Source organism: Neolamprologus multifasciatus, chromosome 17, assembly GCF_963576455.1.
Source record: "Neolamprologus multifasciatus chromosome 17, fNeoMul1.2, whole genome shotgun sequence".
Taxonomy (NCBI): Eukaryota; Metazoa; Chordata; class Actinopteri; order Cichliformes; family Cichlidae; genus Neolamprologus; species Neolamprologus multifasciatus.
Window position 1 is genome coordinate 11,643,734 of NC_140455.1, and position 23,144 is coordinate 11,666,877.

A 23,144-nucleotide genomic window follows, 5' to 3' on the forward strand; every position below is an offset into this window, starting at 1 on the left:
GTGCTGTATAACTCAGGGATTCAGGCATCACTCAGCTGCATGTCAGTTTGCAAGATCCCTATATTAACACAAAAGTCACTTGATCCAGGATTTTTTTTACCCCTGCTCTGTATTTGATAGGCAAACAGTGTGGCTCCATACACTATTGACTGTGGGTGCCTCCTGTAGGGTTGTTTTTTGACACTGCTCACAGCTCCATTAAAGGCAGCAGAGACCATGGAAGCTGTCTCAGCTTGATTTATGGGGTATAAATTGACTTTAGCTTAGCAGGAGTCTGCCCATCATCTTATATTCACTCAGCTGGGATTGCCCTTTTTCTGAAACAAATCTTGGTCATTGTCAGGTGTCTTTGCTCAAATAATTTCATGTTTATTCAAGCTTTCTTTTTTTAATGCTTTCTGGTACTTCTAACATAGAAACCAGAATGTTTTTAAATTAACCACAGAAGTTTGTTATTGTAGGGCTGATCAAGTTTGCAAAAGCTGGCACGATGCTTATTCAAATTTTTCAAGTGTGTTTATGAAGACACAGTGAAGCTGGTTTTATTCATAGTTTGACTGCCTGCTTGGTTTGTGGCAAGTGCAATATGAGTGGATGCAAATATGCTCTGGGTGTTATGAACAAAGAACGAGCTGCTTTAGCAGAAGTCTGCATGACATGGCAAAAAATGTTTAGTACCGTCATTTAGTATTGGGATGATTATATGGCTTATGATAGATGAACATATATGGTTGGGGCACACACACATCTCGACCTGGAGATGATAAGCATCACCACGGTGCTCATACCTACCTACACAGAGCCTACACAACTTTTAGATCAAACCATTAGAAATGATGTTGGCTTGATTTTTTTCAACAGAGTGCTCTGTCTTACTGAAAATATATTTTTCACAAAATTGAAACCCTTAATGTGTGTGTATGTTGCACAACAAATTTGCATCGAAAATATTTTCCGTGTCGTCTTTTCACACCGTGCTCGGTCTGTACAAACTGAACCTCAGTTATCTGCTGCTGCTGCCATTAACTAGCAAGATGTCAATGTAATTTTTTTAACAATACTTTGCTTTGACATATATCTAAGACTGTTGAGCAAGCCTTGACAACAGACGCTTGTAGGGTTTTTATGTGCAGAGGTTTGGGTTGAGTGAAGTATCACCTCTGTACCTTCAGCTGCGTGTTACACCGGTGTTATAACTCTAATATTGTTCTGAAATCACAGCAGCTTTAACTCAACTTTTAGATCAAACCATCTAAAAGTTGGTGTCACAAATTGTGACCACCTCTTTACACAGGGCTGCCAGACATGCGCCAATGTTGTCATTTGATATTTTTTCCCTGTTCCGTATAATTTTTTTTTCCACTGCCCCATGATTCAACAGGTGGACCCCCCCCCCCCCCCCAACACACACACACACACACACACACACACACACACACACACACACACACACACACACACACACACACCACGTCTACCTTTAATTTAAAAAAAACAAAAAAACAAAATAAATTGCATGAATATAGGAAATCTTCCTCTCAGTGACTGAGTTGTCTCATTGTGTCCTCTTTTTTTTTTTTATAGATCAAGGCCTGAGTAACCCAACCTTAAATGTTTATTAAGGTGTTTGTCACATAGATATAAAATAAGCTCAGAGATTAAGCGGGTGTTATAGACAGGGTGATTAGTTTAAGTAAAAATGTAGTTTGTTGTTGTTCTGGTTTACGTGCTGAAAATGGTTTTTATTTGTGTATGTTCAATGTGTTAGACTTGTACATAGTTAACCATATATGATCAAATAATGTTGAATCCTGGATATGGATTTGTAAGCAATGAAATTTGAAATAAGGGGGTAGGAACAAGAAAAGTGTAAACTTCATCCTACTCCTTTTCGAGCACACGCATTCTGTAGACAAAGATATATACATGAAAACTTGATGAGTTTTAAGTTTTTTTTTTCTGTTGTTATTTCAAATATATTTGCATGTTCGAAATAAAAATTATATCTATCTATCTATATCTATTTTACAAAAAATTAATATCGCTTTGCCTGTCTTCTCTCTGCAGTATGAGTTCAAGGTGAAAAACATCAAGAAGAAAAAAGTCAACATCGTGGTGTCTGTAGATGGCGTGAAAGTCACCTTGAGGAAAAAGAAGAAAGTGAGTGGACTTTTTTTATAAATTGCAAATTAAAAGCATCTTTTGTACTACTTTGTACTGTTTTGTACTGAATTGTTGTCACCCGCATCGTAGACCTTTGAATGGATCAGTAAAACATCATATAAAATGTCTTGGTGTAAAAACATTGATGTTTTTTTTGGTTCATACGTGTGCTTTATGGTTGCGCGTTGACCACCTCTGTCATCGGCCACGTTGATCCTTGATAGTGCTGCAGATGACAGCCAGCTCTATTAGCCCACAACATTCACCGATGCTTACAGAGTGGTTAAGGGTGGGTGTTGACTCTAGCAGTTTAGGGCTACTTTTTTTCCAAGTGAGATGCCACTTGGGCAAAGGAAATGTACTGATGGAAATGGAAAGCTGTGTGGATAATCTGCTAACAGTTCCTCACTTTATAAACACAAGTGCAGCCTTTGCCTTGCAATGAGTTTACCAAGGGCAGCACCAAACGTGCAGCGCTGCAGCAAGAGCAAGTATTCTCCTAACTTCACAGGCATACATGTTTCTTGTAATTTGAACACAAGAAAATGCTCAGAAATTAAACTAAACATGAAAAAGGAAAAAAATCAACAAATTATATTTCTAACAGCTGTGGTGTTAAAGAAAATGTGTTGTGTTTGGGGGGTTTTTTTAAGCTACTTTTCCTGCATTTCATATAATACTGCAGGTATTTACTGTACTAAAGGCATAAAAAATACATTTTTTTTTCACCCCCGTATATATTTTCACTTTGCTTTCTCTGTCACCCTGTAAATTCCCAGCAATTGTGTTTTAACACATAAAGAGGCTTTTTGTTGGCACAAAATCAGTATGTCTGGTCCCTAATGTGTATCTGTCAACAGTCTCGGCACACTGAATCATGGCTCTGTCTTTGTGGCTGTTGAGATATAATCTGTAGTTATAAGAAACATGTGACAGAACTCTAACAATGTTGGGTTAGTCACTTTCTAAAGAGCTGTTTAATTTCCTGTGTCTTTGTTTGTAGCAGAAGGTGACGACCAGTCCTCTTAGAGAACATGTAGAAGTGACAGCGGAAGGACTACTAAAGAGAATAAAGTGCTTGATGAGGATCAGAACCATTAGCAGAGTAGAAATTATGAATTAAAAGATGAGGAAAGAGCAAGAAGAAAGCTTGAAAAAGTTGAACTGACACTGGAGAGGAATCTGTGTTTCCAAGTGAGCTGAGGATGACGGGACAGGCTCTGTGGTCAACTCAGCGAATGGAGGGAATAAAGACGATGATGATCGATGAGCTTAATCCAGCCTTGCATGCTTTAAATGGTGTAGATTATAGGGCTGTCACCAGATATCTGATTTCAGAAATATAGTACTTGGTGCCAGGACCAGGAGAATTCCAAGATGCTTGATGCTCGGTTCAATACCAAAAGAAAAAGATTATCCTATGTACTTAAGGATAAACGCTATTATTTCAGGACAACACAAGAAGGATGATACTTTGTACTGAAAAACACAATAGCAACGTTTTCATATTGCCTTTTGCAAATCAGTTTCACCCCTTGGTCACTTGACTTGAATGGAAAGTACTACTATACCCACTTCTGGAGGGGTGATATCCTGCCCCCATCAGCTCTGGAAGAATATAGGTTGCTAGCTACAGTACATGCTGTAATTTCAAGGGAAAATTACTGTCATGTTTACAAAGTTTTTGTATTAAAAAGCATCTGAAGTACATGTTTACCTTTTTAGGGTATGTGTATTGAAAAAGCATTAAAAAGCATGCTTACCTCCTTAAACTCCTAAGACCCGAAATCTTCCACGGCATGCATTTTTAATTTCTCTTTGATATTTGGGCATATTGGGGCCCGATGAATGTAAAAACAAAGAATTACCAGATTTTTATTACCTTATTTTTGTTTTTAAGAAAAATAAGAGCCACATATGAGGATATTCATTTAAAATGTTGATAGAACAGTGGCAGTATAATGTCCTTGTAAGTGGATATTAGGCCCTTGTAGAGCAAAATTGAGTATTTTGGTCTAAATAACCCAAAATGTGATGTCTACATATGTGGACGCCAGGTCCTAGGAGGTTAAATAAAAACTGTGGGCTTCTGTAGATAATTTGCCATTTGCCATTTGCTGCGGCTGCAGTGATGCTGCTGTGACGATGTACCGGTCCGTCATGGTAAAGAGAGAGCTGAGTGTAAAAGCAAAGCTCTCAGTTTACCGGTCGATCAACGTCCCTACCTGCACCTATGGTCACGAGCTCTGGGTAATGACCAAAAGAACAGGTTTATGGATACAAATGGTGCAAATGAGCTTTCACCAGGGGGTAGCTGGTCTCTCCCTTAGAGATAGGGTGAGGAGTTTGGCAATCTGGGAGGGGCTCAGAAAAGAGCTGCTGCGCCTCCACATCAACAGGAGCCAGTTCGGGCATCTGACAAGAATTTCTCCTGGGCGACTCCTGGGTGAGGTGTGACACCGGGACAGACCCAGGACACACTGGAGAGATTATATCTCTCAGCTGACCAGGACAAGCTTTAGGTGTTGGCCGAGGAAAGACAGTTCAGGGTTTCTCTGCTTAGGCTGCTGCCCCCATGGCCACCTGACCTGGCCACGGTTAAGTGGAACAAAATAGATGGATGGATGGAGAACAATTATAAATTGATTATATTTGCTCATAACTCATAATGAGGCTATTTTGCGTTAGCAGCTTGACAAAACCTAAAACCTCACTTGGAGATGACATGCATCACCAGTGCTTATGGATTTTCTCTGTTAAGCTGGAAATCCTGCTTTAGGCTCTGTGGTCACATAAAAAAGGGTGTTTCTCCAGTCAAGTGACTCTTTTTCCGCACAAAATGATCCCTATGAGAGGCACCTCCTCCAATCAGAGATGATGATCATCCTATAGTCATTAAAATATATACAGAACATAAATATAAGAACATAAAAATATAGCAGTGCTGTTACAAATAAGGCAAGATATTAAAGCAGTAAAAGACAACAACTGTAAACTTGGTATTTAGTGCACAGAATTAAAAAAAAATCCATGGAAAATACTTCAAGTTAAATATTTTATGACTTATGATAACTCGGTGCTGCTGTTTATGTAATTGGGTCTCATTAGAAACTAAACATTGAAGCCCCATAGGTTATAAAGGAGATGTGAAAGCTGCTTGAGTTTGATGCTTGACCAAAGTAAATTAATTCTATGGTTTGAATAGAGATCCTGTGTTCCAATATTATATACTGAGGATTCCAGTGAGCGTGTGATGCATAGAGCTGGGCTTCGTATGTGACAACAGTAAGGTATGGGCAAACTGAGCTGACTTTGAACACAACCTGGTCCTGACCAGGTTGAGTATCAGTTACCATGGTGATTTAGCTACCAGTAGGTAAAAAGAGAGTCACTTTTGTGACACAGAAAAATTTGGCTTTAAGGTCAGCATAGCTTGCTAACTCATTAATTTCGCTTTGTAATCCATTGCCCCGTACAGCTTAAGGTTAGGGCTGTGGCTGCTTTGGCTGATCAGTGTGCCAACAGGGAGCTTCAGCCCATCTGACTCCTATGCCTCGTGTCCATGAATGCAAGTGATTAAGCTGGACCTCTCAGATGTGCTTGTGTTATTGGTGCCCTCTGGAGCATTTTGATAGAATTATCTGACGGCTAAAAAGCCAGTCCAAGTTTCTTCCTCTATGTTTCACTTCTCTTTTATATACAGTTTATTTTAAACACTCTGTGCAAGCCTGAAAAGTAATCGAAGTCTTGTATTTAAAGGAACTCCTTCAGCAGCAATAACATCTCTCACCACCAGATGTTTCCTGTGGCTGCTTTTGGACCATTCTGATCTATTCCTTCTACAAAACTGTTTCATTTTATCTCTGGTATTTCTGGGATGTCTTGGCTGAGCAGCCCTACAGACTTTTTTTTTTTCATGCAACTGCCGTACTTGGCCAAATGCTCCGAGTAGATTGTTGTACAGTCTGTGTCTTTGTAAGGAGATGAGGCAGCTCCAAAATCTGATTGCCTGTTGGCAACTTGCTGGCTGTGAAAATGGCAAGATTTCCTCAGCTGATGGTCCACCATCTGCACAGACCACACATTTCCTTAGTTCCTTCGTATTGGGAAGAATGAGCAAATGATGCAGGGATGAATGTTCCATATAAAACCAACTTGCAAGATGGTTTCCTCCAAATTCTGATGAAAACTGTCAAATTCCTTTAAGCTTTTTGGATCATCATTTTTTTCAAAAGTTTTTAATGGTATAAATGGCCCTGAAAGGAGTTGGCCTTTAATCGGACTAGTTTAAAAGTCTAGCTTTGTTAGTACATGGCCACCTGAAAACATCTGCACATTTGCTATATAGCTTTGTTGTGGACAGCAGTGTGAGTGGATGATACATACTGTAAGTATTCATAGGGTTAAGGCTAATGTCCTTCATGCTTTGTGCTTCAGCAAATTCAGTTCAATAAAAAATATCAAAGTGGAAAATCTCAGCTGTAACTGAAGCTTTACATCAGTATTTGAAGAACTGTTTAGGAAATACTGTATATTCTCCATAATATAGACTCTCATTTCCAGTGACCGGATGCACATGAAGTAGACAGATTTATATTTTTTAGAAGTATTGAGTCCACAGACATCACCAGATACTTGTAAGCAGTGTAGAATCGTTCTGTCAGGAGTACTGAACAGGCACATTGGCTTTGGGACATTTATTTTTTCAGCTTGCCTACTGCATATGTATTTCTTTTGAGGTACTTTGAGTACTTAATTAAACCATAAAACTGCGCTTAGATTTGAGCCTGACAATTTACTACAAATTGTGCTGAAAATGACATCACAAAAAAAGCACACCCCTGATGCGAATGTGATAGTTGCCACTAGGAGGAATAATTTATTTGGAAGCCCAAGGGAGATGTTATTAAAAGCGTGAGATCAGTGCATGTAGACTGCTCAAAGTCGTGCCTAAAGTTTGACTCTGTCCTGTAGATTTTTGCTGAGGCCAAATCTTGCATGTTTAGAGCAGAGCCCTGCATGTTTCTGGACCTTAAAGCTGGCATTTTACGTTAACAGAACAGAAAGTGGCACATCGACAGGAGAGAGAGAATAAGACAAAATACAAGCAATTGATGTATTAATGGCTACAAAGTTATTTTTGACATTTAACAGAAATGTTAAGTGTTTTAGGTTTTAGGTCACAATTGTAAGCAGAGAATCTGCATGTAAACAATGAGGTAGAGATCAAAGTCTCTGCGTAATGTGTACTGAATGTAATGAATATTGAGGTTTTTGCTGAAATTGTTTGTTATCCACTGATGGCCGTGAGTCATATACACATGGCCATACTAAAAAAATACCTGCAGCTACATACACATGCAGAAAACAAAAGTGATGTGCACATTTATGCAAATGGAACAATAACTACAGGCTAACTGGTGAAAATCTCCATACATCCATCTATTTAATGCCGCTTTCCCGCCGTGGGTCAATACACCAGACCATCCTCTCCCAGTTCATCCGAGGGAACTTTGAGACTTTCCCAGGCCAACTAAGAGATATAATCTCTATAGCTTTCCCTGAATCTGCCCCAGGGCCTCTTCCGAGTAGGCGATGCTTGAAACACCTCGACTGGCTCCTTTCAATGTGGAGTTCCTTCTGAATGACTGAACTTTGCATCTCAACAGTAAGGGAGAGCCCAGCCGCCCTTCAGAAGAAACTCATTTCTCCCACTTGTGTCCACAGTCTGATTTCTGCCCAGGGCTCGTGAACATAGATGAGGGTAGGGATGTAGATCAACAGCTTCACATTCACATTCATCTCTCAGTTCACCACAATAGAGCGATACAGTGTCCGAATTTTGAAGCCAATAGAACTTGAGCATCTTTAAAAAGCAGAAATGAGATTCTGACACCAACTTCTGGAACTTAGATGGGCCTCGAAATTCAATTGTGCAGAGACTGAATAGCTCTTGTAGCAATAAGAGAGTAAGATTCTCCATAGTTGTACCCAAATTTAGAAATTTAGTAAAATGCCTTCTCCAAGTCCAAAAAGCAAATAGAGAATGGTTCCTCAAACTCCCATGTACCCTCAAATATCCTCGAGAAGATAAAGACCTGGTCCAGTATTCTGCAACGAGGACAAAATACCCCTAATTTTTCCTCCTAAAACTGAGGTTTAACTAACTGAATGTCTCTCCTCTCCAGTATCCTGACTTGGACCTTCCCAGGGAGGCTTACTAGTGTGATCCCCCTATAGCTGAAACACTCCCTCTGTTTGTCCTTCTTAAAGATCAGAACTACCACTCCAGCATACCAAACCAGAGGCACTGCCACAGATTTCCATGCCATGTTGTAGAGATGTGGCAACCAAAACAGCTATGTAGCATCCAGAACCTCAGGGCGAATCTTGTCCACCCCGGGAGCTCTGTCATCAAGAAGTGATGAGACATCCCACCTTTGTCTTTAGACAGTGTCATTTCATGGTTCCACTGAACTCTGTGTGGTTTGCTTCAGCACCACCCTCCACTTGAAATATGCAAAAGTCTTTTGCTGTGTTGTTTAGTTGTTAGATTATTCATGCCCACATTAAGTTTGCTTGTGTTTGACTTACTATTTTCCACTGCTATTGGTAAATTACCTAGGTCATTCATCAGAATGAACGGGCTGCATCTGTGTTAATAAATTAGTACCTGCTTGTTTTGTAACTATTTAGTTTGGCAAGCCGGCAGTCAGTTTTTGCTTTTCTTTTTTTTGTTTTTGGAACTTTGTATTATCCTTTCGGCTTAGGTTGTCATCTCTACTTTACATATGCTAACAGGACAGTTCCACCTTCACTTAAATAGCAGTTAGCTGTCAAGTCAGCTAACTGAAAGCCAGGCACAAACTCACATAAAAACGCAACATGATAATTCTGAAAAATGAAGGGATTCAAACTATATTTCATTTCTGACAACAAACCAAAAGTGAGCACAAAATATGGATTTTTTTTTTTTTTCTGTACCTGGCTGCCCTCAAAAGGCCCTTGGTCAAGTGTACTGGCGGGATGCAATTAAAGGCCAGTCGATGGATGAATGTTTGCTTGTCGAGTTTGGCTCCTTGTCCCGAAAGCTGAAATGTCAAGTGTGACGGTCAGCAATCTATTTACATCTCTGAGTGCGAAGGAGGCATTCAAAGAGCGCAGATTGAAGTGACTGAATGACTCGGTCAACAAAGTGCTCTGTGGAGACAGAAATCAATGATTCTTGTGTGTGTCTGTGGTGACATTTTGATTGTGGCATTAAGCTGAAAGGTAGATTTAATCAAACAGACAAAAGGAGCAAGTAAAATATGTATGTGAAGGGCTCACAATGATATCTGTGCTCACAGAATATCATCTGTCTGTCTTTGAGTTTCAGCTGATTTATGTTCAAACTGTCCAAGCAAGGAATGTTTCTTATTTCATTTGTCTTAAGTATCCAAATTTTTACATTTGGTGTAACTGAATGGTTTCGTTTTGTTTACACAGAAGAAGGAGTGGACATGGGACGAGAGCAAAATGATGGTGATGCAGGATCCCATTTACAGGTAAGCTGGCCTTAAGATTTATTTATTTTTTTGTCATAACGTTACATTTCTTTAGCTCATCTTTAAATGCTAATTTAGATGCTTTTTAATACTTATGCTAATAAGTCAGTCCTTATGGCTCATTGAGCCTTTTCCCAAATGAATTTTAATCCAAACTTGATTAAGTACGCTGTGGTGGCTCCGGAAATGAGAATCCTTTGTCTCTGTCAATGCAAGCGTTGACATTTTGGAGAAAGAAGGCACTGGTAAGTCTGGCGATAACTTCCACCGACTCCTGAACAGCACAGCACCACCAAAATTTCAGAAAAAAAAATGCTAAACATGATATCAGAAGAAATGGTAATCAAACCAATCCTCAACACTGTTTTTAAAACTCTAATAAATTTTAAGTTCTAATGTGCCCAAGTCTCACTTCTGCTGTCATGTTTATTTCGGATCTCTTTCTCTTTTAATGGGGGTATCTAATTAAACCTGAGCCGTCAGTCAGCTCTTTATCCCCTGTAACCATACTGTGGTTTTCTGCAGTTTTGTTTGCAGCGCTGCAATTCTATTATAATCACAGCATGAGGTTTAATTGACATCTTAAAACAGCCTGAGGTGTATCCCAGTGGCAGCGTGACCTAAAGTAACCTTATTTACTGCCAGTGGTGTTGGTGTTGTGTGGAATACTTGGGATCCGTGTCTGTCCTGTGTTGCTGTTTTTCCTCAGAACAGACATTTTTATGTAAATTCAGAACATCAAGCAGACTTGGCTTCGAGGCATGTGGGTCTTCTAGTCTAGTAGAGGTTTGTAATAGTGTGAGACTTTCAAGTGTTATTCATATGCATTATATAGCACTTTATTCGATACTCTTGTTGGTTACATGCGCGGTGTTGAGAGTATCAATATGCAGACTGGGTGAGCCGGTGGTTGAACTGTCAACCTTCCAATTAGTGGGTTTTGTTCTGGATGAGTGTGAGTCAAACAACAACCTCCAGGGATGGAAAATTAAGCCGACAGTTATGTGTCAAGAACTCTGAGTAGCCACTTGTGGCTGGCTCTAAAAGCGAGCCATCACCATAGACTCCCACGTTAAAATTGGCAACTAAAGAGTATTAAACATCTAGTGTAATAAAAAAAAAGTTTTTTCTTTATGGATGGATTCCTGTTATCATAACGCCGTGTGTTGTGTGTGCGTATACCGATTAGGCATAACATTAGGACCAACTGCATAATATTGTGTTGGTCCTTCCAATCCATTGAGGCACAGACTTCACTAGAGTCCTGATGGTGTGCTGTGGTATCTGGACCAAGATGTTAGCAACCGGTCCTTTAAGTCCTTTAAGTTTGAGGTGGAGTTTCCATGGATCGGACTTGTTTGTCCAGCACATCACACAGATGCACAGTTGGATTGAAACCTGGGGAAATTGGAGGCCAAGTCAACACTGGTTTGTTCTCCTCAAACCATTTCTGGACCATTTTTGCTATTAAGGATTACCATTTCAACAAAAAGCTGCACATGGTCTGCAACAATGCTTAGGTAGGTGGTACTTGTCACAGTAACTTTAACAAGGACCCAAGGTTTCCCAGCAGAGCGTTGCCCAAAGGATCGTACTTCCTCCACCGGCTTACTTTCTTCCCATGGTGTATCCCGATGCCAGGTGTTTCCCAGATAAGTAACCCACCTGGGCATCCACATGAGTTAAAAGAAAACATGATTCATCATGATTCTTCCATTGCTCCATTGCTTTTGGCGGTGCATAGGAGTCGGCATTGGCACCCTTTCTGCTCTGCGACTATGCAGCACCATACACATCAAACTGTGATGCAGTGTGTATTCTGATGCCTTTCTATCAGCACTAGCACCAACGATTTTGGCCGTTTGAGCTGCATGAGCTCGTCTGTCCACACAAGCGAGCCTTTGCTTCCCGCTGCAGACTGGAAAAACCCAATAAGAGCTTTGGAGTTTTGGAGATGCTCTGACCCAGTTGTGTAGCAATCACAATTTTGGCCTTTGTCCAACTCGGGTACAGTTCTTTACGTTATGTTCTTCACTTCTGCCAGTAGTCATAGTGTTGTGCCTGAGCTATATACGATGCATGTAATTTATTTTACAAGTTCCATTCATTCAAATGTTTTTTAAGACTTGTAATTAGGCACTAAACTATCTGCAAGGCCTCAGCTCCCCGACAGTTATAGTATTTTGTTAGCGTGTTACATGAAACTAATTAGCAGATCTTTGTGTCAGAGTGACATAGTTTTATGGGCACAGCAACCCAGCTTGCTAGCGATAGCTGATAACTCAGCACCTCCTGCCAAAATAAGCTTCTGGCTCCAGAAAACCAAGATAGTCAGAATGCTAAACTGTAAGGCCTCAAAATAAAAATACTGGGTTACATTATAAGTCTGAGGTTACTGAGCAGAGAGAGAATGTAGTTAAAAAGTATCTTGATAGCACATTTTATTATCAGTGTTTAAACCTTCAGGCATGTTTTAGTTGGGGAGTGAAGTTGGACATAAAGGCTATGTTGATCTGCATGCATGGATGGTTTTCCCAAAGGTCAGAAAATATGTTTAATGTGTTTCCCGCTCTGGCAGTGAGATCATATCAGGTTTAAAAACTGGATATCTCTCTGGGCCGTGTTTATTTTGGGGATATCCAAAATAATGGCGTGCTACTGCTCTAAATCAGCCAGTTTTCTTAATGTTATCATGACAAATTTTTGTGGCATTGTTAACATGTAAAAAACCTGTCAGCGACAAGCGAGAAAACAAAGAGGATTTAACTCAAATGTACAAATACGATGTAAGTTTAATGGTCAAAACTGTTCCACTCTGCCAGAATGTCTGATAAAGCAGAGTGTAGGTACCAGGTCATGCTGTCAGCCCTGTTATAATCTTTTTTTCTTTTTATCTTGTCTTCTATTGTGCAAATTTGTTCTCTCTCAACTCTTACTCTCTGTATCAGGAGATCTTGCTTGTCATTTATGAAAATGGTGAATTCAAAAAAATGATACAGTCTCCTAGAATGAGGATATTGTTCCCTGGTTACCGTTACCTCTTGGTGACCTAAAAGGGCTAAGCAGAGGAAAACGTCATGTTGAAAAAAAAATCTAATAATATTAAAGTGTGAATATCAGAGTTCTGAGGGATTAAAAGCCGCGGTTACGTTGTAAGATCAGAATTAAGGATGCAGGACGCGACGAGGTTTGCGCAGATGTTATTGGGGGAGACAGAACGGCTGGGAAGATCTCACCACAAGAGAATATGTGTGAGAAAGTTGGGCCTAACTTGACATGTCTGTGGTACATTTGACCCCATGGGACTTAAGATTGTGTTCATTCGGTCATTTGCCAAAGGGCTATAAGACTTTGATTTGAACTCCTACCACAGTCTTGTCTGAGCGGACCTGCTTAGACACAAACAGCCATTTAGTACTGAGACGCAGCTTGTGAGAATTAAGTGGTTCAGACAGATTTGTAGAGAAATGATAGGAACGCTTTAAGATGACTTCACCATTAATCTCTTTGTCCTAGACTTACACAGACACGCAGAGACGTCGAAGTTTGCTCAAACGATGAAAGCCTGCCTGACTAAGGTAGAAAAAAACCCTCATTCTAGAGAGAGAAGTCGAAATAAAGTTGAAGACAGGTTGTGCCGCACTTCTTATTCTGCACTGAATGACTCATTCTTTATCCCACTGCTCCCTCTCCCGTTACCCTTCAGACGCACGCACGCACACGCGCACAAATTCACACACTCTCTCCCAGACGGGCCCGGCTCAGAAGTGCATCCAGGAGCCCAGTTGGGGGTTTGGGCTTTGGAAATGATTCTGTCAGAAAGATGGATTTTGCCCTGCTGTTTGTGTAAGCGTCTCTGAGCTTAGGAATTCTGAGAGATTTTGTTTGGTTAGAGATGCCTCACCCTGTTCCACGCATCTAAACCTTGCGTACGGTTTTTAATATTACAGTCACAAAGTCGTCCCCCCCCCCCACGGCAGGAGGAGGCTGCACAGGGTGGGGGCTTGAAGCCAAGTCCGATGGGTAAGCCTCATCGATCAGTAGCTGTCATCTGCTGAGCCGAGTGTGACAGATCTTCACGACATCTCGTCTTTACTCTTCGACTTAGTTACGATGTGCCAGTCCAAACAGAAGTCTCAGTCATGAAATATTTGATATTTTCTGTGCCGGACTTCACTTCTGCTCTTCACATATATTTATGTTTTATAATAAGTGTATATATCTTCTATACACGGTAGCAGAAGCGGCGATGTTAACATATGAGGATTAATATCTTGCCATATTTTATATGAGGTGTCATCGTGTTTCATGACAAAAAAATGCTGATATGAAGTAGACACTGCTTCTGTAAGTAGTTATTTGTCACATGTTAGATATATGTGACAGTGTTGTTGTTTTGTTTCATATTCTACTGTATTTCCCCTCCCACTGGGCAGTTTTTCACATATGAACTTTGGGCAATTTGGAGATAGTCATGTTGAGAGATTATCCATCGTTGCCCTTTCTTAAATGTTGCACACAGCAGGAAATAGAGAACTTTAAGCATATTCTCACTACTGGAAACACTACTTGTTTGGCTGAGGGAGCTGCCTGGGGAATATGCAGGACACCCTCTCACTAATGGTAAATGCACTGAACTGTTAACGGTTCTATTGGCACATTAATACAAAGTGACATTACTCTCATATTGCACATGAGAGACTGTCCACTGCATATGCGTTCTCACATGCATCTCTGGATGGTAAAACCCTAGAAAAATTCAAGGCACGTGAAAATGGCTTTACTGTCCTTTAGGCTCCATCAAAAGCATTACTGTGAGCAGCAAATGATGTATTTCATCGTGAGCTCTGCCCAACCCTGTAATGAAGTCTGCGGTGCAGTCTGTTCTAGCACTTTGTTACTGCTATGCAATTACAAAGTTTCACAAAGAGCTGTCGTGATTCTCAAGCTGTACCTGTGGCATTGTTCTACTTTAAGAGGCTCCCTAGTATTGGACAGGGATGTGCATTGCAAGCAAAAGTTCTGTTCAATAGTCTCTGGAACATGTTGGATCAACCTCCAACCAAATGGCTTTCAAATGACTGCACATAGTTGTGGTAGACTAGTAATATGCTAGCTGTACCTGGTGGATTTTATACTGGACAATTTTTGTTTTAGAAATTTCCAGAAAAGTTTTTTTGACAGTTATATTTCTCTTTTTTTCATTCTTTTTTTTCTTGTCTAGTTTATCTTGAACCACTTATGTACCACATATACCAATCAGCCAGGTGACATATATACACTCCAGCCTATGATACATAAGTTGCTTGCTCAACTCAGTGAGGTCTGGTCCAAGTCATAACAGCCTGCAGACCTGTCGGTGAGTCTTTTTTTTGGAAACTAGTTTGTCCATGTTTGGACTTCTTCTGTGTTGTAAACCAAATCAGTCCGTGCATGATTACATTGCCCTGCCCATACGCGAATATATCGCCGGTTGGAAAATTTTTACATACTGCCCGCACAATGTTTGCCTTCATAGTAGAAGTTGAAAGTAAAGAACAACTTTCACACATAAATGCCAAGAGACAAGGTTTTCCCTCAGCGTATTGCATTGTCTACACGTCAGCTATGTGTGGTGTGAGTTGTGTGTGTGACATCTAGATCGTTCAATAAGATAAATTTGACAAAAACAGCTTAAAGTATACTTATGTAACACATTATTGATTCTCATTATTTTTAAGAAAGAAAACTTAACAAGGAGTGTTTGTTCAATTAGTCGAAGTTATTCATACTTGCTGTGAACAGCTGCTGAAAACCCTGAGTCATACTAGATCAGAGTAGCACAGAGTCATTATCAGTCAGTACTTCGGTTCTTGCCATCACAGATAAAATGAAATCATAATAGGCCTGCATCCCAAACGTCACTTCTTTACCAGACAGCTGATACACTACTGTGATATCTGTGTCCTTGTATGCTTTCAAAGTTGTTTTTCTCTTGACTTTAACTTATCAATATCCCTGGAGAGCAGTTTATATATCTAAGATTGATCACTGTGTATCAGAATTTTACTTGAAAAGTGACCCGTGTCGTCTCGATTTAAGAGTGATTAGTCTGTAAATGTTAATGCAGGGAAGATCTAGCATTTGCATCACCCTAATGTTATCTGAGTATAAATTAGAAGGCTTCATTTAGTGAGGAGAAATCCCCATGTGAGAAACTTGGTATTACGTTTGAATAATGTACATCATAAGCTAAATGATACATATTCATATGTAGCTTTTCAAACGCAGGGAGGAAAACGCACATCAAAGCTGTGGACTGTTTTAAGCACTTATATGTGGGTTTTTCAGATGAGCAGACGCTGTGTGACTAAATCATTTGGGAGGATTTAGTGAGCACTTTTCATATTTCTTTAGTGCATTCCTTTTTGTCCACAATTTTGTTGTATATTCTATTCTATTCTATTCTATTCTATTCTATTCTATTCTATTTTTAGCTGCTTTCTAGCTGGAGCTGCTGGCTTACCACAACTTAGGCTGTGTGCCTCTCACGTCCAACATCACATCAGAAGTTGACATTGTTGCACTGTTGAGTATTTGTTTGCTGATCTTGTACAGAGCGACTTGGGTTCTATACAGAATACTTAACATGTGCGTACTAATGCAAGTAGTTCCTCTCAAATAATAGAACATATTCACAGTTTGGCAACAAAATAAAGCTCACTGTTTATTTTTCATCCTTTTTTAAAATAAAAAAGCACATTTGCCTTTTTAAAAGCACGAGTTCAGATTAACACATAGGAAACATCTACCGTAATCGTTGTTGGAAAATGCCACGAAAAATGATTTGTTTTTTAAGAGTTGTGACCTGACTCGTGTTTTATGAGCTCCTACAGATGATAGAGAACGCTGCTAATGCAGTGGTTTTTTTTCCTTTCTTCAATCACAGCGAGAAAAATGTTCCAAATCTTAGACGCCAAACTTCCTGCTTACTTACTGTTTGTGGCGCAGCAATTTGCATGAGAAATGGACTCCGTCCTATCAGAGGAGATGTGTTTTTGACTTCTCTAATGCAAAGACCATCTGTTTTCTCTCAGCCATCCGTATTTCTTCAGAACTGCACTGCATAGTCACGAGTCATTACACACTTGGATATAATGTTTTAAATCAAATTTTGACATTTGTTTTTCTTTTATCACATATAAAGAACAAATATAGTCATTTTTGCATAGTTGAGCAGAAGACTCTGTAAAATATTGTCACATAGATTAACAGGAATACATTTTCAGCTGGGTTGACAGTAAACCCCTGTTAATTTTACAGTTTTCCTTCTTTTATCTGCAGTATTTTACTATAATCCTGCATGTCCTCATTTACAGTTTATTAATATAGTCTCTCCATTTGTACATTTCATTCTATACATCACCGTTCTTTTTACATTCACTTGTTATAAGGTTGGACATTTTACTACTGTTATAGTGCAATGCACTAAAACACTGTGGATTTCATTCATTTTAGCAGCAGTTTATCCCAGATACAGTTCAATGTGGTTATTTTTGTAAATGGTACATATTACTGGCAGTATTGACTTTGGTAAGCTAAATTGCAGCAATAAAATATGAAAAAAGACTTAGAAAATCAATTGGCTTACATTTATCGGAAAAAGGGCTGAAACACTTGAGTTGCCAAATGACAATCAAATGACCTTTGTCCCTTTTTCTGAGTTGCTTTTATTGACGTTTTGGTCAAAGAAGCAGTTCAGAATAGTATCTGTACTGTACTGTAAACATTACCTGACACATGCCAGCAACATGTCTTTTATAACTGCTGCTTCTTTTATGACAGTCCTCTTGTCATAAAAGAAGCAGCAGGTCGCAGTGTTAGACATTAAATATCTGCACTGCAAACCTCAAAGGCATGAGAGCAGTCTGACTCAAGCATTACCTGTAACATTGTCCTCAAAAAGTTAATGTTACTGTACCCTCAAGGCACAATGTGGCAAGTTGTGAGATTTGTGTTAGATTGCCAGCTTAGTTGCTTTCCTGATTAATGACCATTCATTTGAGGATGGCAGTAGTATACGTCATAGCTAGACAGTTAAATGTCTTTCAAGCTACTGTATGATGTGGTAAAAAGTGCTTGATTCAGATTTGCAGCTGTCTACTCTCGGAAGTATTTTATCTTCCTCTGTTTACGGGGTCCTCTCCCACTGATCTCTAGCCTCTCTGCAGTGTTTTATGGGAGATAGCAAATAAAGGATACATTGCTCTCCACATTATACTGTCATATTAATGGGAAACAGACTGTCAGATGTTGTAGTTTTAGAGCAATTTCTAAGAGTTATGTGATTTAACCGGGAACTTTCTAACAGTAAAGTCATGGCAGCTAGATTAGCCATCTTATAACTTTGGGTTCTTACTGTTTAAACTGTGCAGCCAGAAGGGAATATAAGCCTTACTGTGTAATTTTGAGTTCCCTGTTTAACATTATAGGGTACTCTTGTTTGCTTTATTAATATAATCTAAAGGTTTATTACTGTATTATTACTATATAACCTTGATAAATACTCTGGAAATAAATAATTGGCAGATGTGATCATTTACTACAGTGGTATTGGTCATGGTGGCATGTTGCTGGCTAAACCCTAACACTGTCCTCAAACACAAACTCTGGAAATAAAGGCAGTTCTTGCCAAAGAAAATGTTTGCCATTATACTTTAATATTATACAGCAGCTTGCTGATCATGTTTTTTCTTCCTGACATATTTGCACAGTATTTCAAAGCGCTGTGCATTACAGTTTCATTAGGGTTTCTTATTTTGTGCTGATGGGCACTGTTGTGCCGTGTTCTGCAGGTATAGATGTGTGACTGCACAGATCAACTGCGGACTGCTGAGGCTAATGTAACGAGATACACACTCGAGTATTTGAGTCACATTGCCATCTTATTAGAGTGTCCATCAGTGGAGGAAATATTGAAGAAGCTTGAATGCTTTTAAAGTCTGTTTTTGTAACAGAAACAACGCTGTCACCTTAATAGCCGCCCAAATGGTTCTCCCTAATGTGTTTTTGGAAAAAGGGAAAAAAAAAAACTCACTAGAGACCAGCTGCTACTCGGGTTCTGTTAGGGAGCTATATTGAGTTTTTACTCAATTCAGTTTTTACGGTGATGTTAGCAACATCCTGGTGCCAGATACCACAGCACACCTTCAGGGGTCTACTGGAGACCAGCAGCAAAAGAGGGACCAACACAATATTAGGCACGCGGTCACAATGTTAGGCCCGATCATTGTAACCACAGCCTGATACAGATATAGCAGATATACGTAAGTGTTAGGCAGTGGGCAGCAATACATAACTCTAGCTCTGTTTTCTATTCACAAACAACTTTAAGTTGCTAACTTGATCTGTAAACTTTATGCATGCAGATATTCATGCAAAACATGTAGTTCTATGATTAGATTATTTTTACGTTTCTTTAAATTTGAAGTATATTTACTATCAGCATAAAACATTATGTCTCATATCCAGATTGTCAGGCTGATAAATTGAAATGTATTTCTTGTTATGATGCTAAAGTAATGGTATAGCAGGCAAGTGCAAGTGTCAGATCAGTATATCAGAGCTGAGTGCACAATGGATTGCTCATAAGCCCCTAAAAGAACTGACAAACAGTATACATAATATGCTGTTACAGGTGATATTACTGTAAACACTGGCTCTTGCAACAAGCAGACGTTTAGGTGCAAAGGTTTCAGCAGGGGGAGGAGAAATGTTCTTTAAGCCACTGGTGCTGCTGCTGTTCTCCCTTCAGATCTACAGGTGTACATCACCCTGTTCTGTCTCTTAACAAACCCAGAAAGTGTTTGTGTGTTTTTCACATTTCACCTGCCAGAGAGCTGCAGCCTCAGGGCAAAACCAGCAGACTCATTCACTGAGGAATACTTCACAATCCCCTGGATCAAGCAGATGTGCCCACCCACAAACTTCAAACTGGCAGCCGGAGCATCTTTTTGTTTTCTTAAACCATGCTTACAACGCTGTCATCTAACCCAACCAGGCACAAACACAGCACACACGCCTCATTTTTGAAAAAGCACAGGCTAAGTGTTTGTATCTGAAGTGCAGACATGAGTGTCATATTCAGAGTGCTCACCAGCTAGTCACTTTTGACGATGGATGGACGGATAGATCGAGTTCTGAGAAGTGATTTTTCTTTATTATTCTGTCTAATCTACTTATGCAAAGAAAAATAGGTACTCGTGGCAGGTGAAACACAGGTTTATCGTGTTTGAGGTGTACATAAACGATCTCTGGTGGATTCAATTGATGAGGGATCTGCTAATTTGTCCGAAAACTTCTTCCCTCCCCTGCCTTTTATAACTCAGTGCCCCTTCATGAACAGATGGCACGAGGAAGCAATTGATAATCAAAGCAGCAGATGTTCGGGGAAGCGTGTTTGCTGCCAATACATCATGATTTGATCTTAATTTAATACCCAATAATGCATTTGAGAAAACCGATTAAACGCATAATTGTAAAAACTGTTTAATGCTCGTCATTCCTGAACTTGGTGTTTAAGCATAAATGTCTTTCCCTCTCTCAGTGGTTGGGACCTTGTTGATTCTTCAGACGTTGCTCATGCTCTTTTCTCCTGTCCCAGCTGTTAGCCCACACTGTGGCAATTTTACACTGTAAAATTAGCCTTACTATTTCAGTTTACTTTATCGGTTCATTATTGTAAAACAGTATTTGGCAACAGAATGGAGTGGGCTCCAGCCTATTCAAGCCATCACAGGGTGGGAGGAAGCACACCCTCGACAGGTCACTTGTCTATCTAACAGCAGTAATTGATATTTAGTAAGTAATTAATCTTGACGTAGTAAAATATTTTCTTCTCTTTTCGACTGCTCCCTCGAGGGCTCGCCGCAGTGGATCACTGACTCCATCTTAGCCTACCAGTAGCATCCTGCTTTGCCACACCATGCCTCTCAATGTCCTCCTTCACTACATCCCTGAAGCTCCACTATGGTCTTCCTCTTTTTCTCCTGCCTGGAAGCACCATGTTTAGCATCCTTTGGCCAGTATGCCCACCATCCCCCCTCTGCACATGTCTAAACCATCTCAGCCTCGTCTTTCTGACTTTGTCTCTAAACATTCTCAGTCTGAGCTGTCCCTCTCATCTACTCTAATAAGAAAACCTACTTTTTTCAAACTACTTTATTAGCTGTAAGTTATAGTGGTCAACACAGACCTAAAATACATTAAATATTTGGCAGTGTCAGATGAAAACTCTCAAAGATCTACTTTATTACCAGACATCCATAATAGTGTCAGACTATTGCTGTCGTAGGGTGAACCTCACATGTTTGACCCTTTTACTGTCAACTTTGTACTTGGTTATTATTATTCTGTTCATTATTCTGAACCAAGCAGCTCCACAAAACTTCAAAACTGTATCTGGGAGAAACTGGAAAGGAGTGAAAGTTTGGGCATTTTTTTAATGTGCGTATATACAGTACACATCTGTCATTGGTTGTGTCTTCTCTGGCCTGCAGTGATGGTAATTGCTGTCATCCACCGAGAGGCAGCCTGCCCTCACTGACTCACAACCATACAGTGTGTATTAGACAGCTCGGCTTACTTCAGATCCCTCCAGCGAGGAGTTCACACCCAGCCAATTAAAGTCAATCTCATGTTTGTGTGTTCTAGGACACCCTGATTATGTGATAAGGAAAACAAACTCTGATATGAAGTGCGCACGCATTCTACACACATTTCGCTTTGATTTTTCAGTGCACTGATTCCATGCTGATTACACGCTGCACGCTTGAACAGCAAACACACACACACACACACACACACACACACACACACACACACACACACACACACACACACACACACTGATATATCAAGACCATGAAGTTCTCACAACCCTATTCTGTCCTATACAATCTCTTTCACAGCAGTATCCTCTCCTTTCTGCTCTGAGCTAATGGAGTGTCCAGTCAGATTTGGTAGCATGCACACTTCAGGAACAGGAACACATAGACATGAGAGATGAAGGGAAATAAATTGAAGAGCCATTTCCCGTAGATGGAAACTTTCCTAAAATCTACTGAATAGCTTTTGAAGGGTCAGTTCCCTCAAATAAAAAAAAGAAGTAGTTCTGCAGCTTTGTTTTTATATACCCATGCATCTGTAAAGAACTTGTAATCAGGAACTTCCACTTCCATGGACTTCCTCTTCCCAAGGGGAGGTTCTTGCAAGATAGTCTAAAAGGAATGAGCCCTTTCTTTCTGGGACTGCTTTTGATAGTAGGATTGACACAGCTGATATACTTTATCTTATTTATTTATTTAAAAAAAAAATTCTCAATTGTTGTACAACAACTTTCTGTATGTATTAAGGTCATCACAGCATCATGTGACACTTTATGACAACTGTCATTTTCATTCAAGGCATGAAGAAGACAGGGGCAAACTGCTGACTGCAGTCACCTTCAACCAGCATGACCAGCTGCTTGTTTCTGTTGTGATTAAGCTCCATTTGTAACACGTAGTTGTCATTTTTACACGCAAATGTAAGCACATCCTGGTGTAAATCCTTAACCGACCGGTTGGTATTCCTTCGCAAGACTTCCCTCTAAGAAAAACGTAACTTTAGTGCTGTTTTCTTTCCATTCAGAAACACTTTGAATAGTGTTTTTATGCTAGCTAAACCAAAATGTTGACTTCGCTGCTTAGAAGCAGGTAGTACTTTTCCTATATTCATTCGTATTCATTGAGGGCAAGCTTCCAAGCGCCCTCTGTTGTGCTCCCAGCTGAACTGCAGCCAATTTCTGTCCAATGAAATGAGTGGAATGGGTTTTTAAAACTGATTCTGTCATCTTCATCACCTCATAAAGGAGGTTTATTTTAATGTCAGACAGACTGATGTATCAGTCACTTTGGACCTACAGCAATACTACTAAATAATCGTTTAACTTTTGTGTGAAATGATGATTCTAAATCGCCCATAGTTGTGAAAGTGAGTGTGGATAGTTGTCTGTCTCCATGTGTTAGCCCTGCGACTGGCTGGTGATCTGTCCAGGGTGTACCCTGCCTCTCGCCTTATGACAGCTGGGATAGGCCTCTGTGTGATCCTGATAAGGATAAGCAGAAGAGAATGGATGCATGCATGCATAAATAAAGAAATTTAATAAAGGAAATCCATCATTTTTTCTTATATTTTGATTAGATTAAAGATTAAAGATTGGGCGGACCCTGTGGGATATTCTGGTTTTTAAGTGGGCCACTGAACACTTGACTATGGGAATGGCCGGCCAATGCAAATAATCCCCCATAAGACCCGAGCCACAAAATCATGTCAGTGAAGGTCCTGGAAAAAAGAGTGGTAACGGCAGAGCGACTGAAACAAAAATGTAATTAATTTATTGTTTCTTGTTGCTTG

The 23,144-nt window shown here is 39.8% G+C and overlaps 1 protein-coding gene across 3 annotated transcripts in view; it reads left to right on the forward strand.

The window, feature by feature from the left end:
* LOC146498994 (carboxyl-terminal PDZ ligand of neuronal nitric oxide synthase protein-like) overlaps positions 1 to 23,144 on the forward strand; it is a 240,285-nt gene that overhangs the window by 74,035 nt on the left and 143,106 nt on the right. For all 3 annotated transcript variants that reach the window (XM_085138060.1, XM_085138059.1, XM_085138061.1), the window contains exons 3-4: positions 2,068 to 2,160; positions 9,652 to 9,710. In XM_085138060.1, coding sequence (XP_084994186.1) covers positions 2,068 to 2,160; positions 9,652 to 9,710 — 152 coding nt within the window. The remainder of the gene's footprint in view (positions 1 to 2,067; positions 2,161 to 9,651; positions 9,711 to 23,144) is intronic.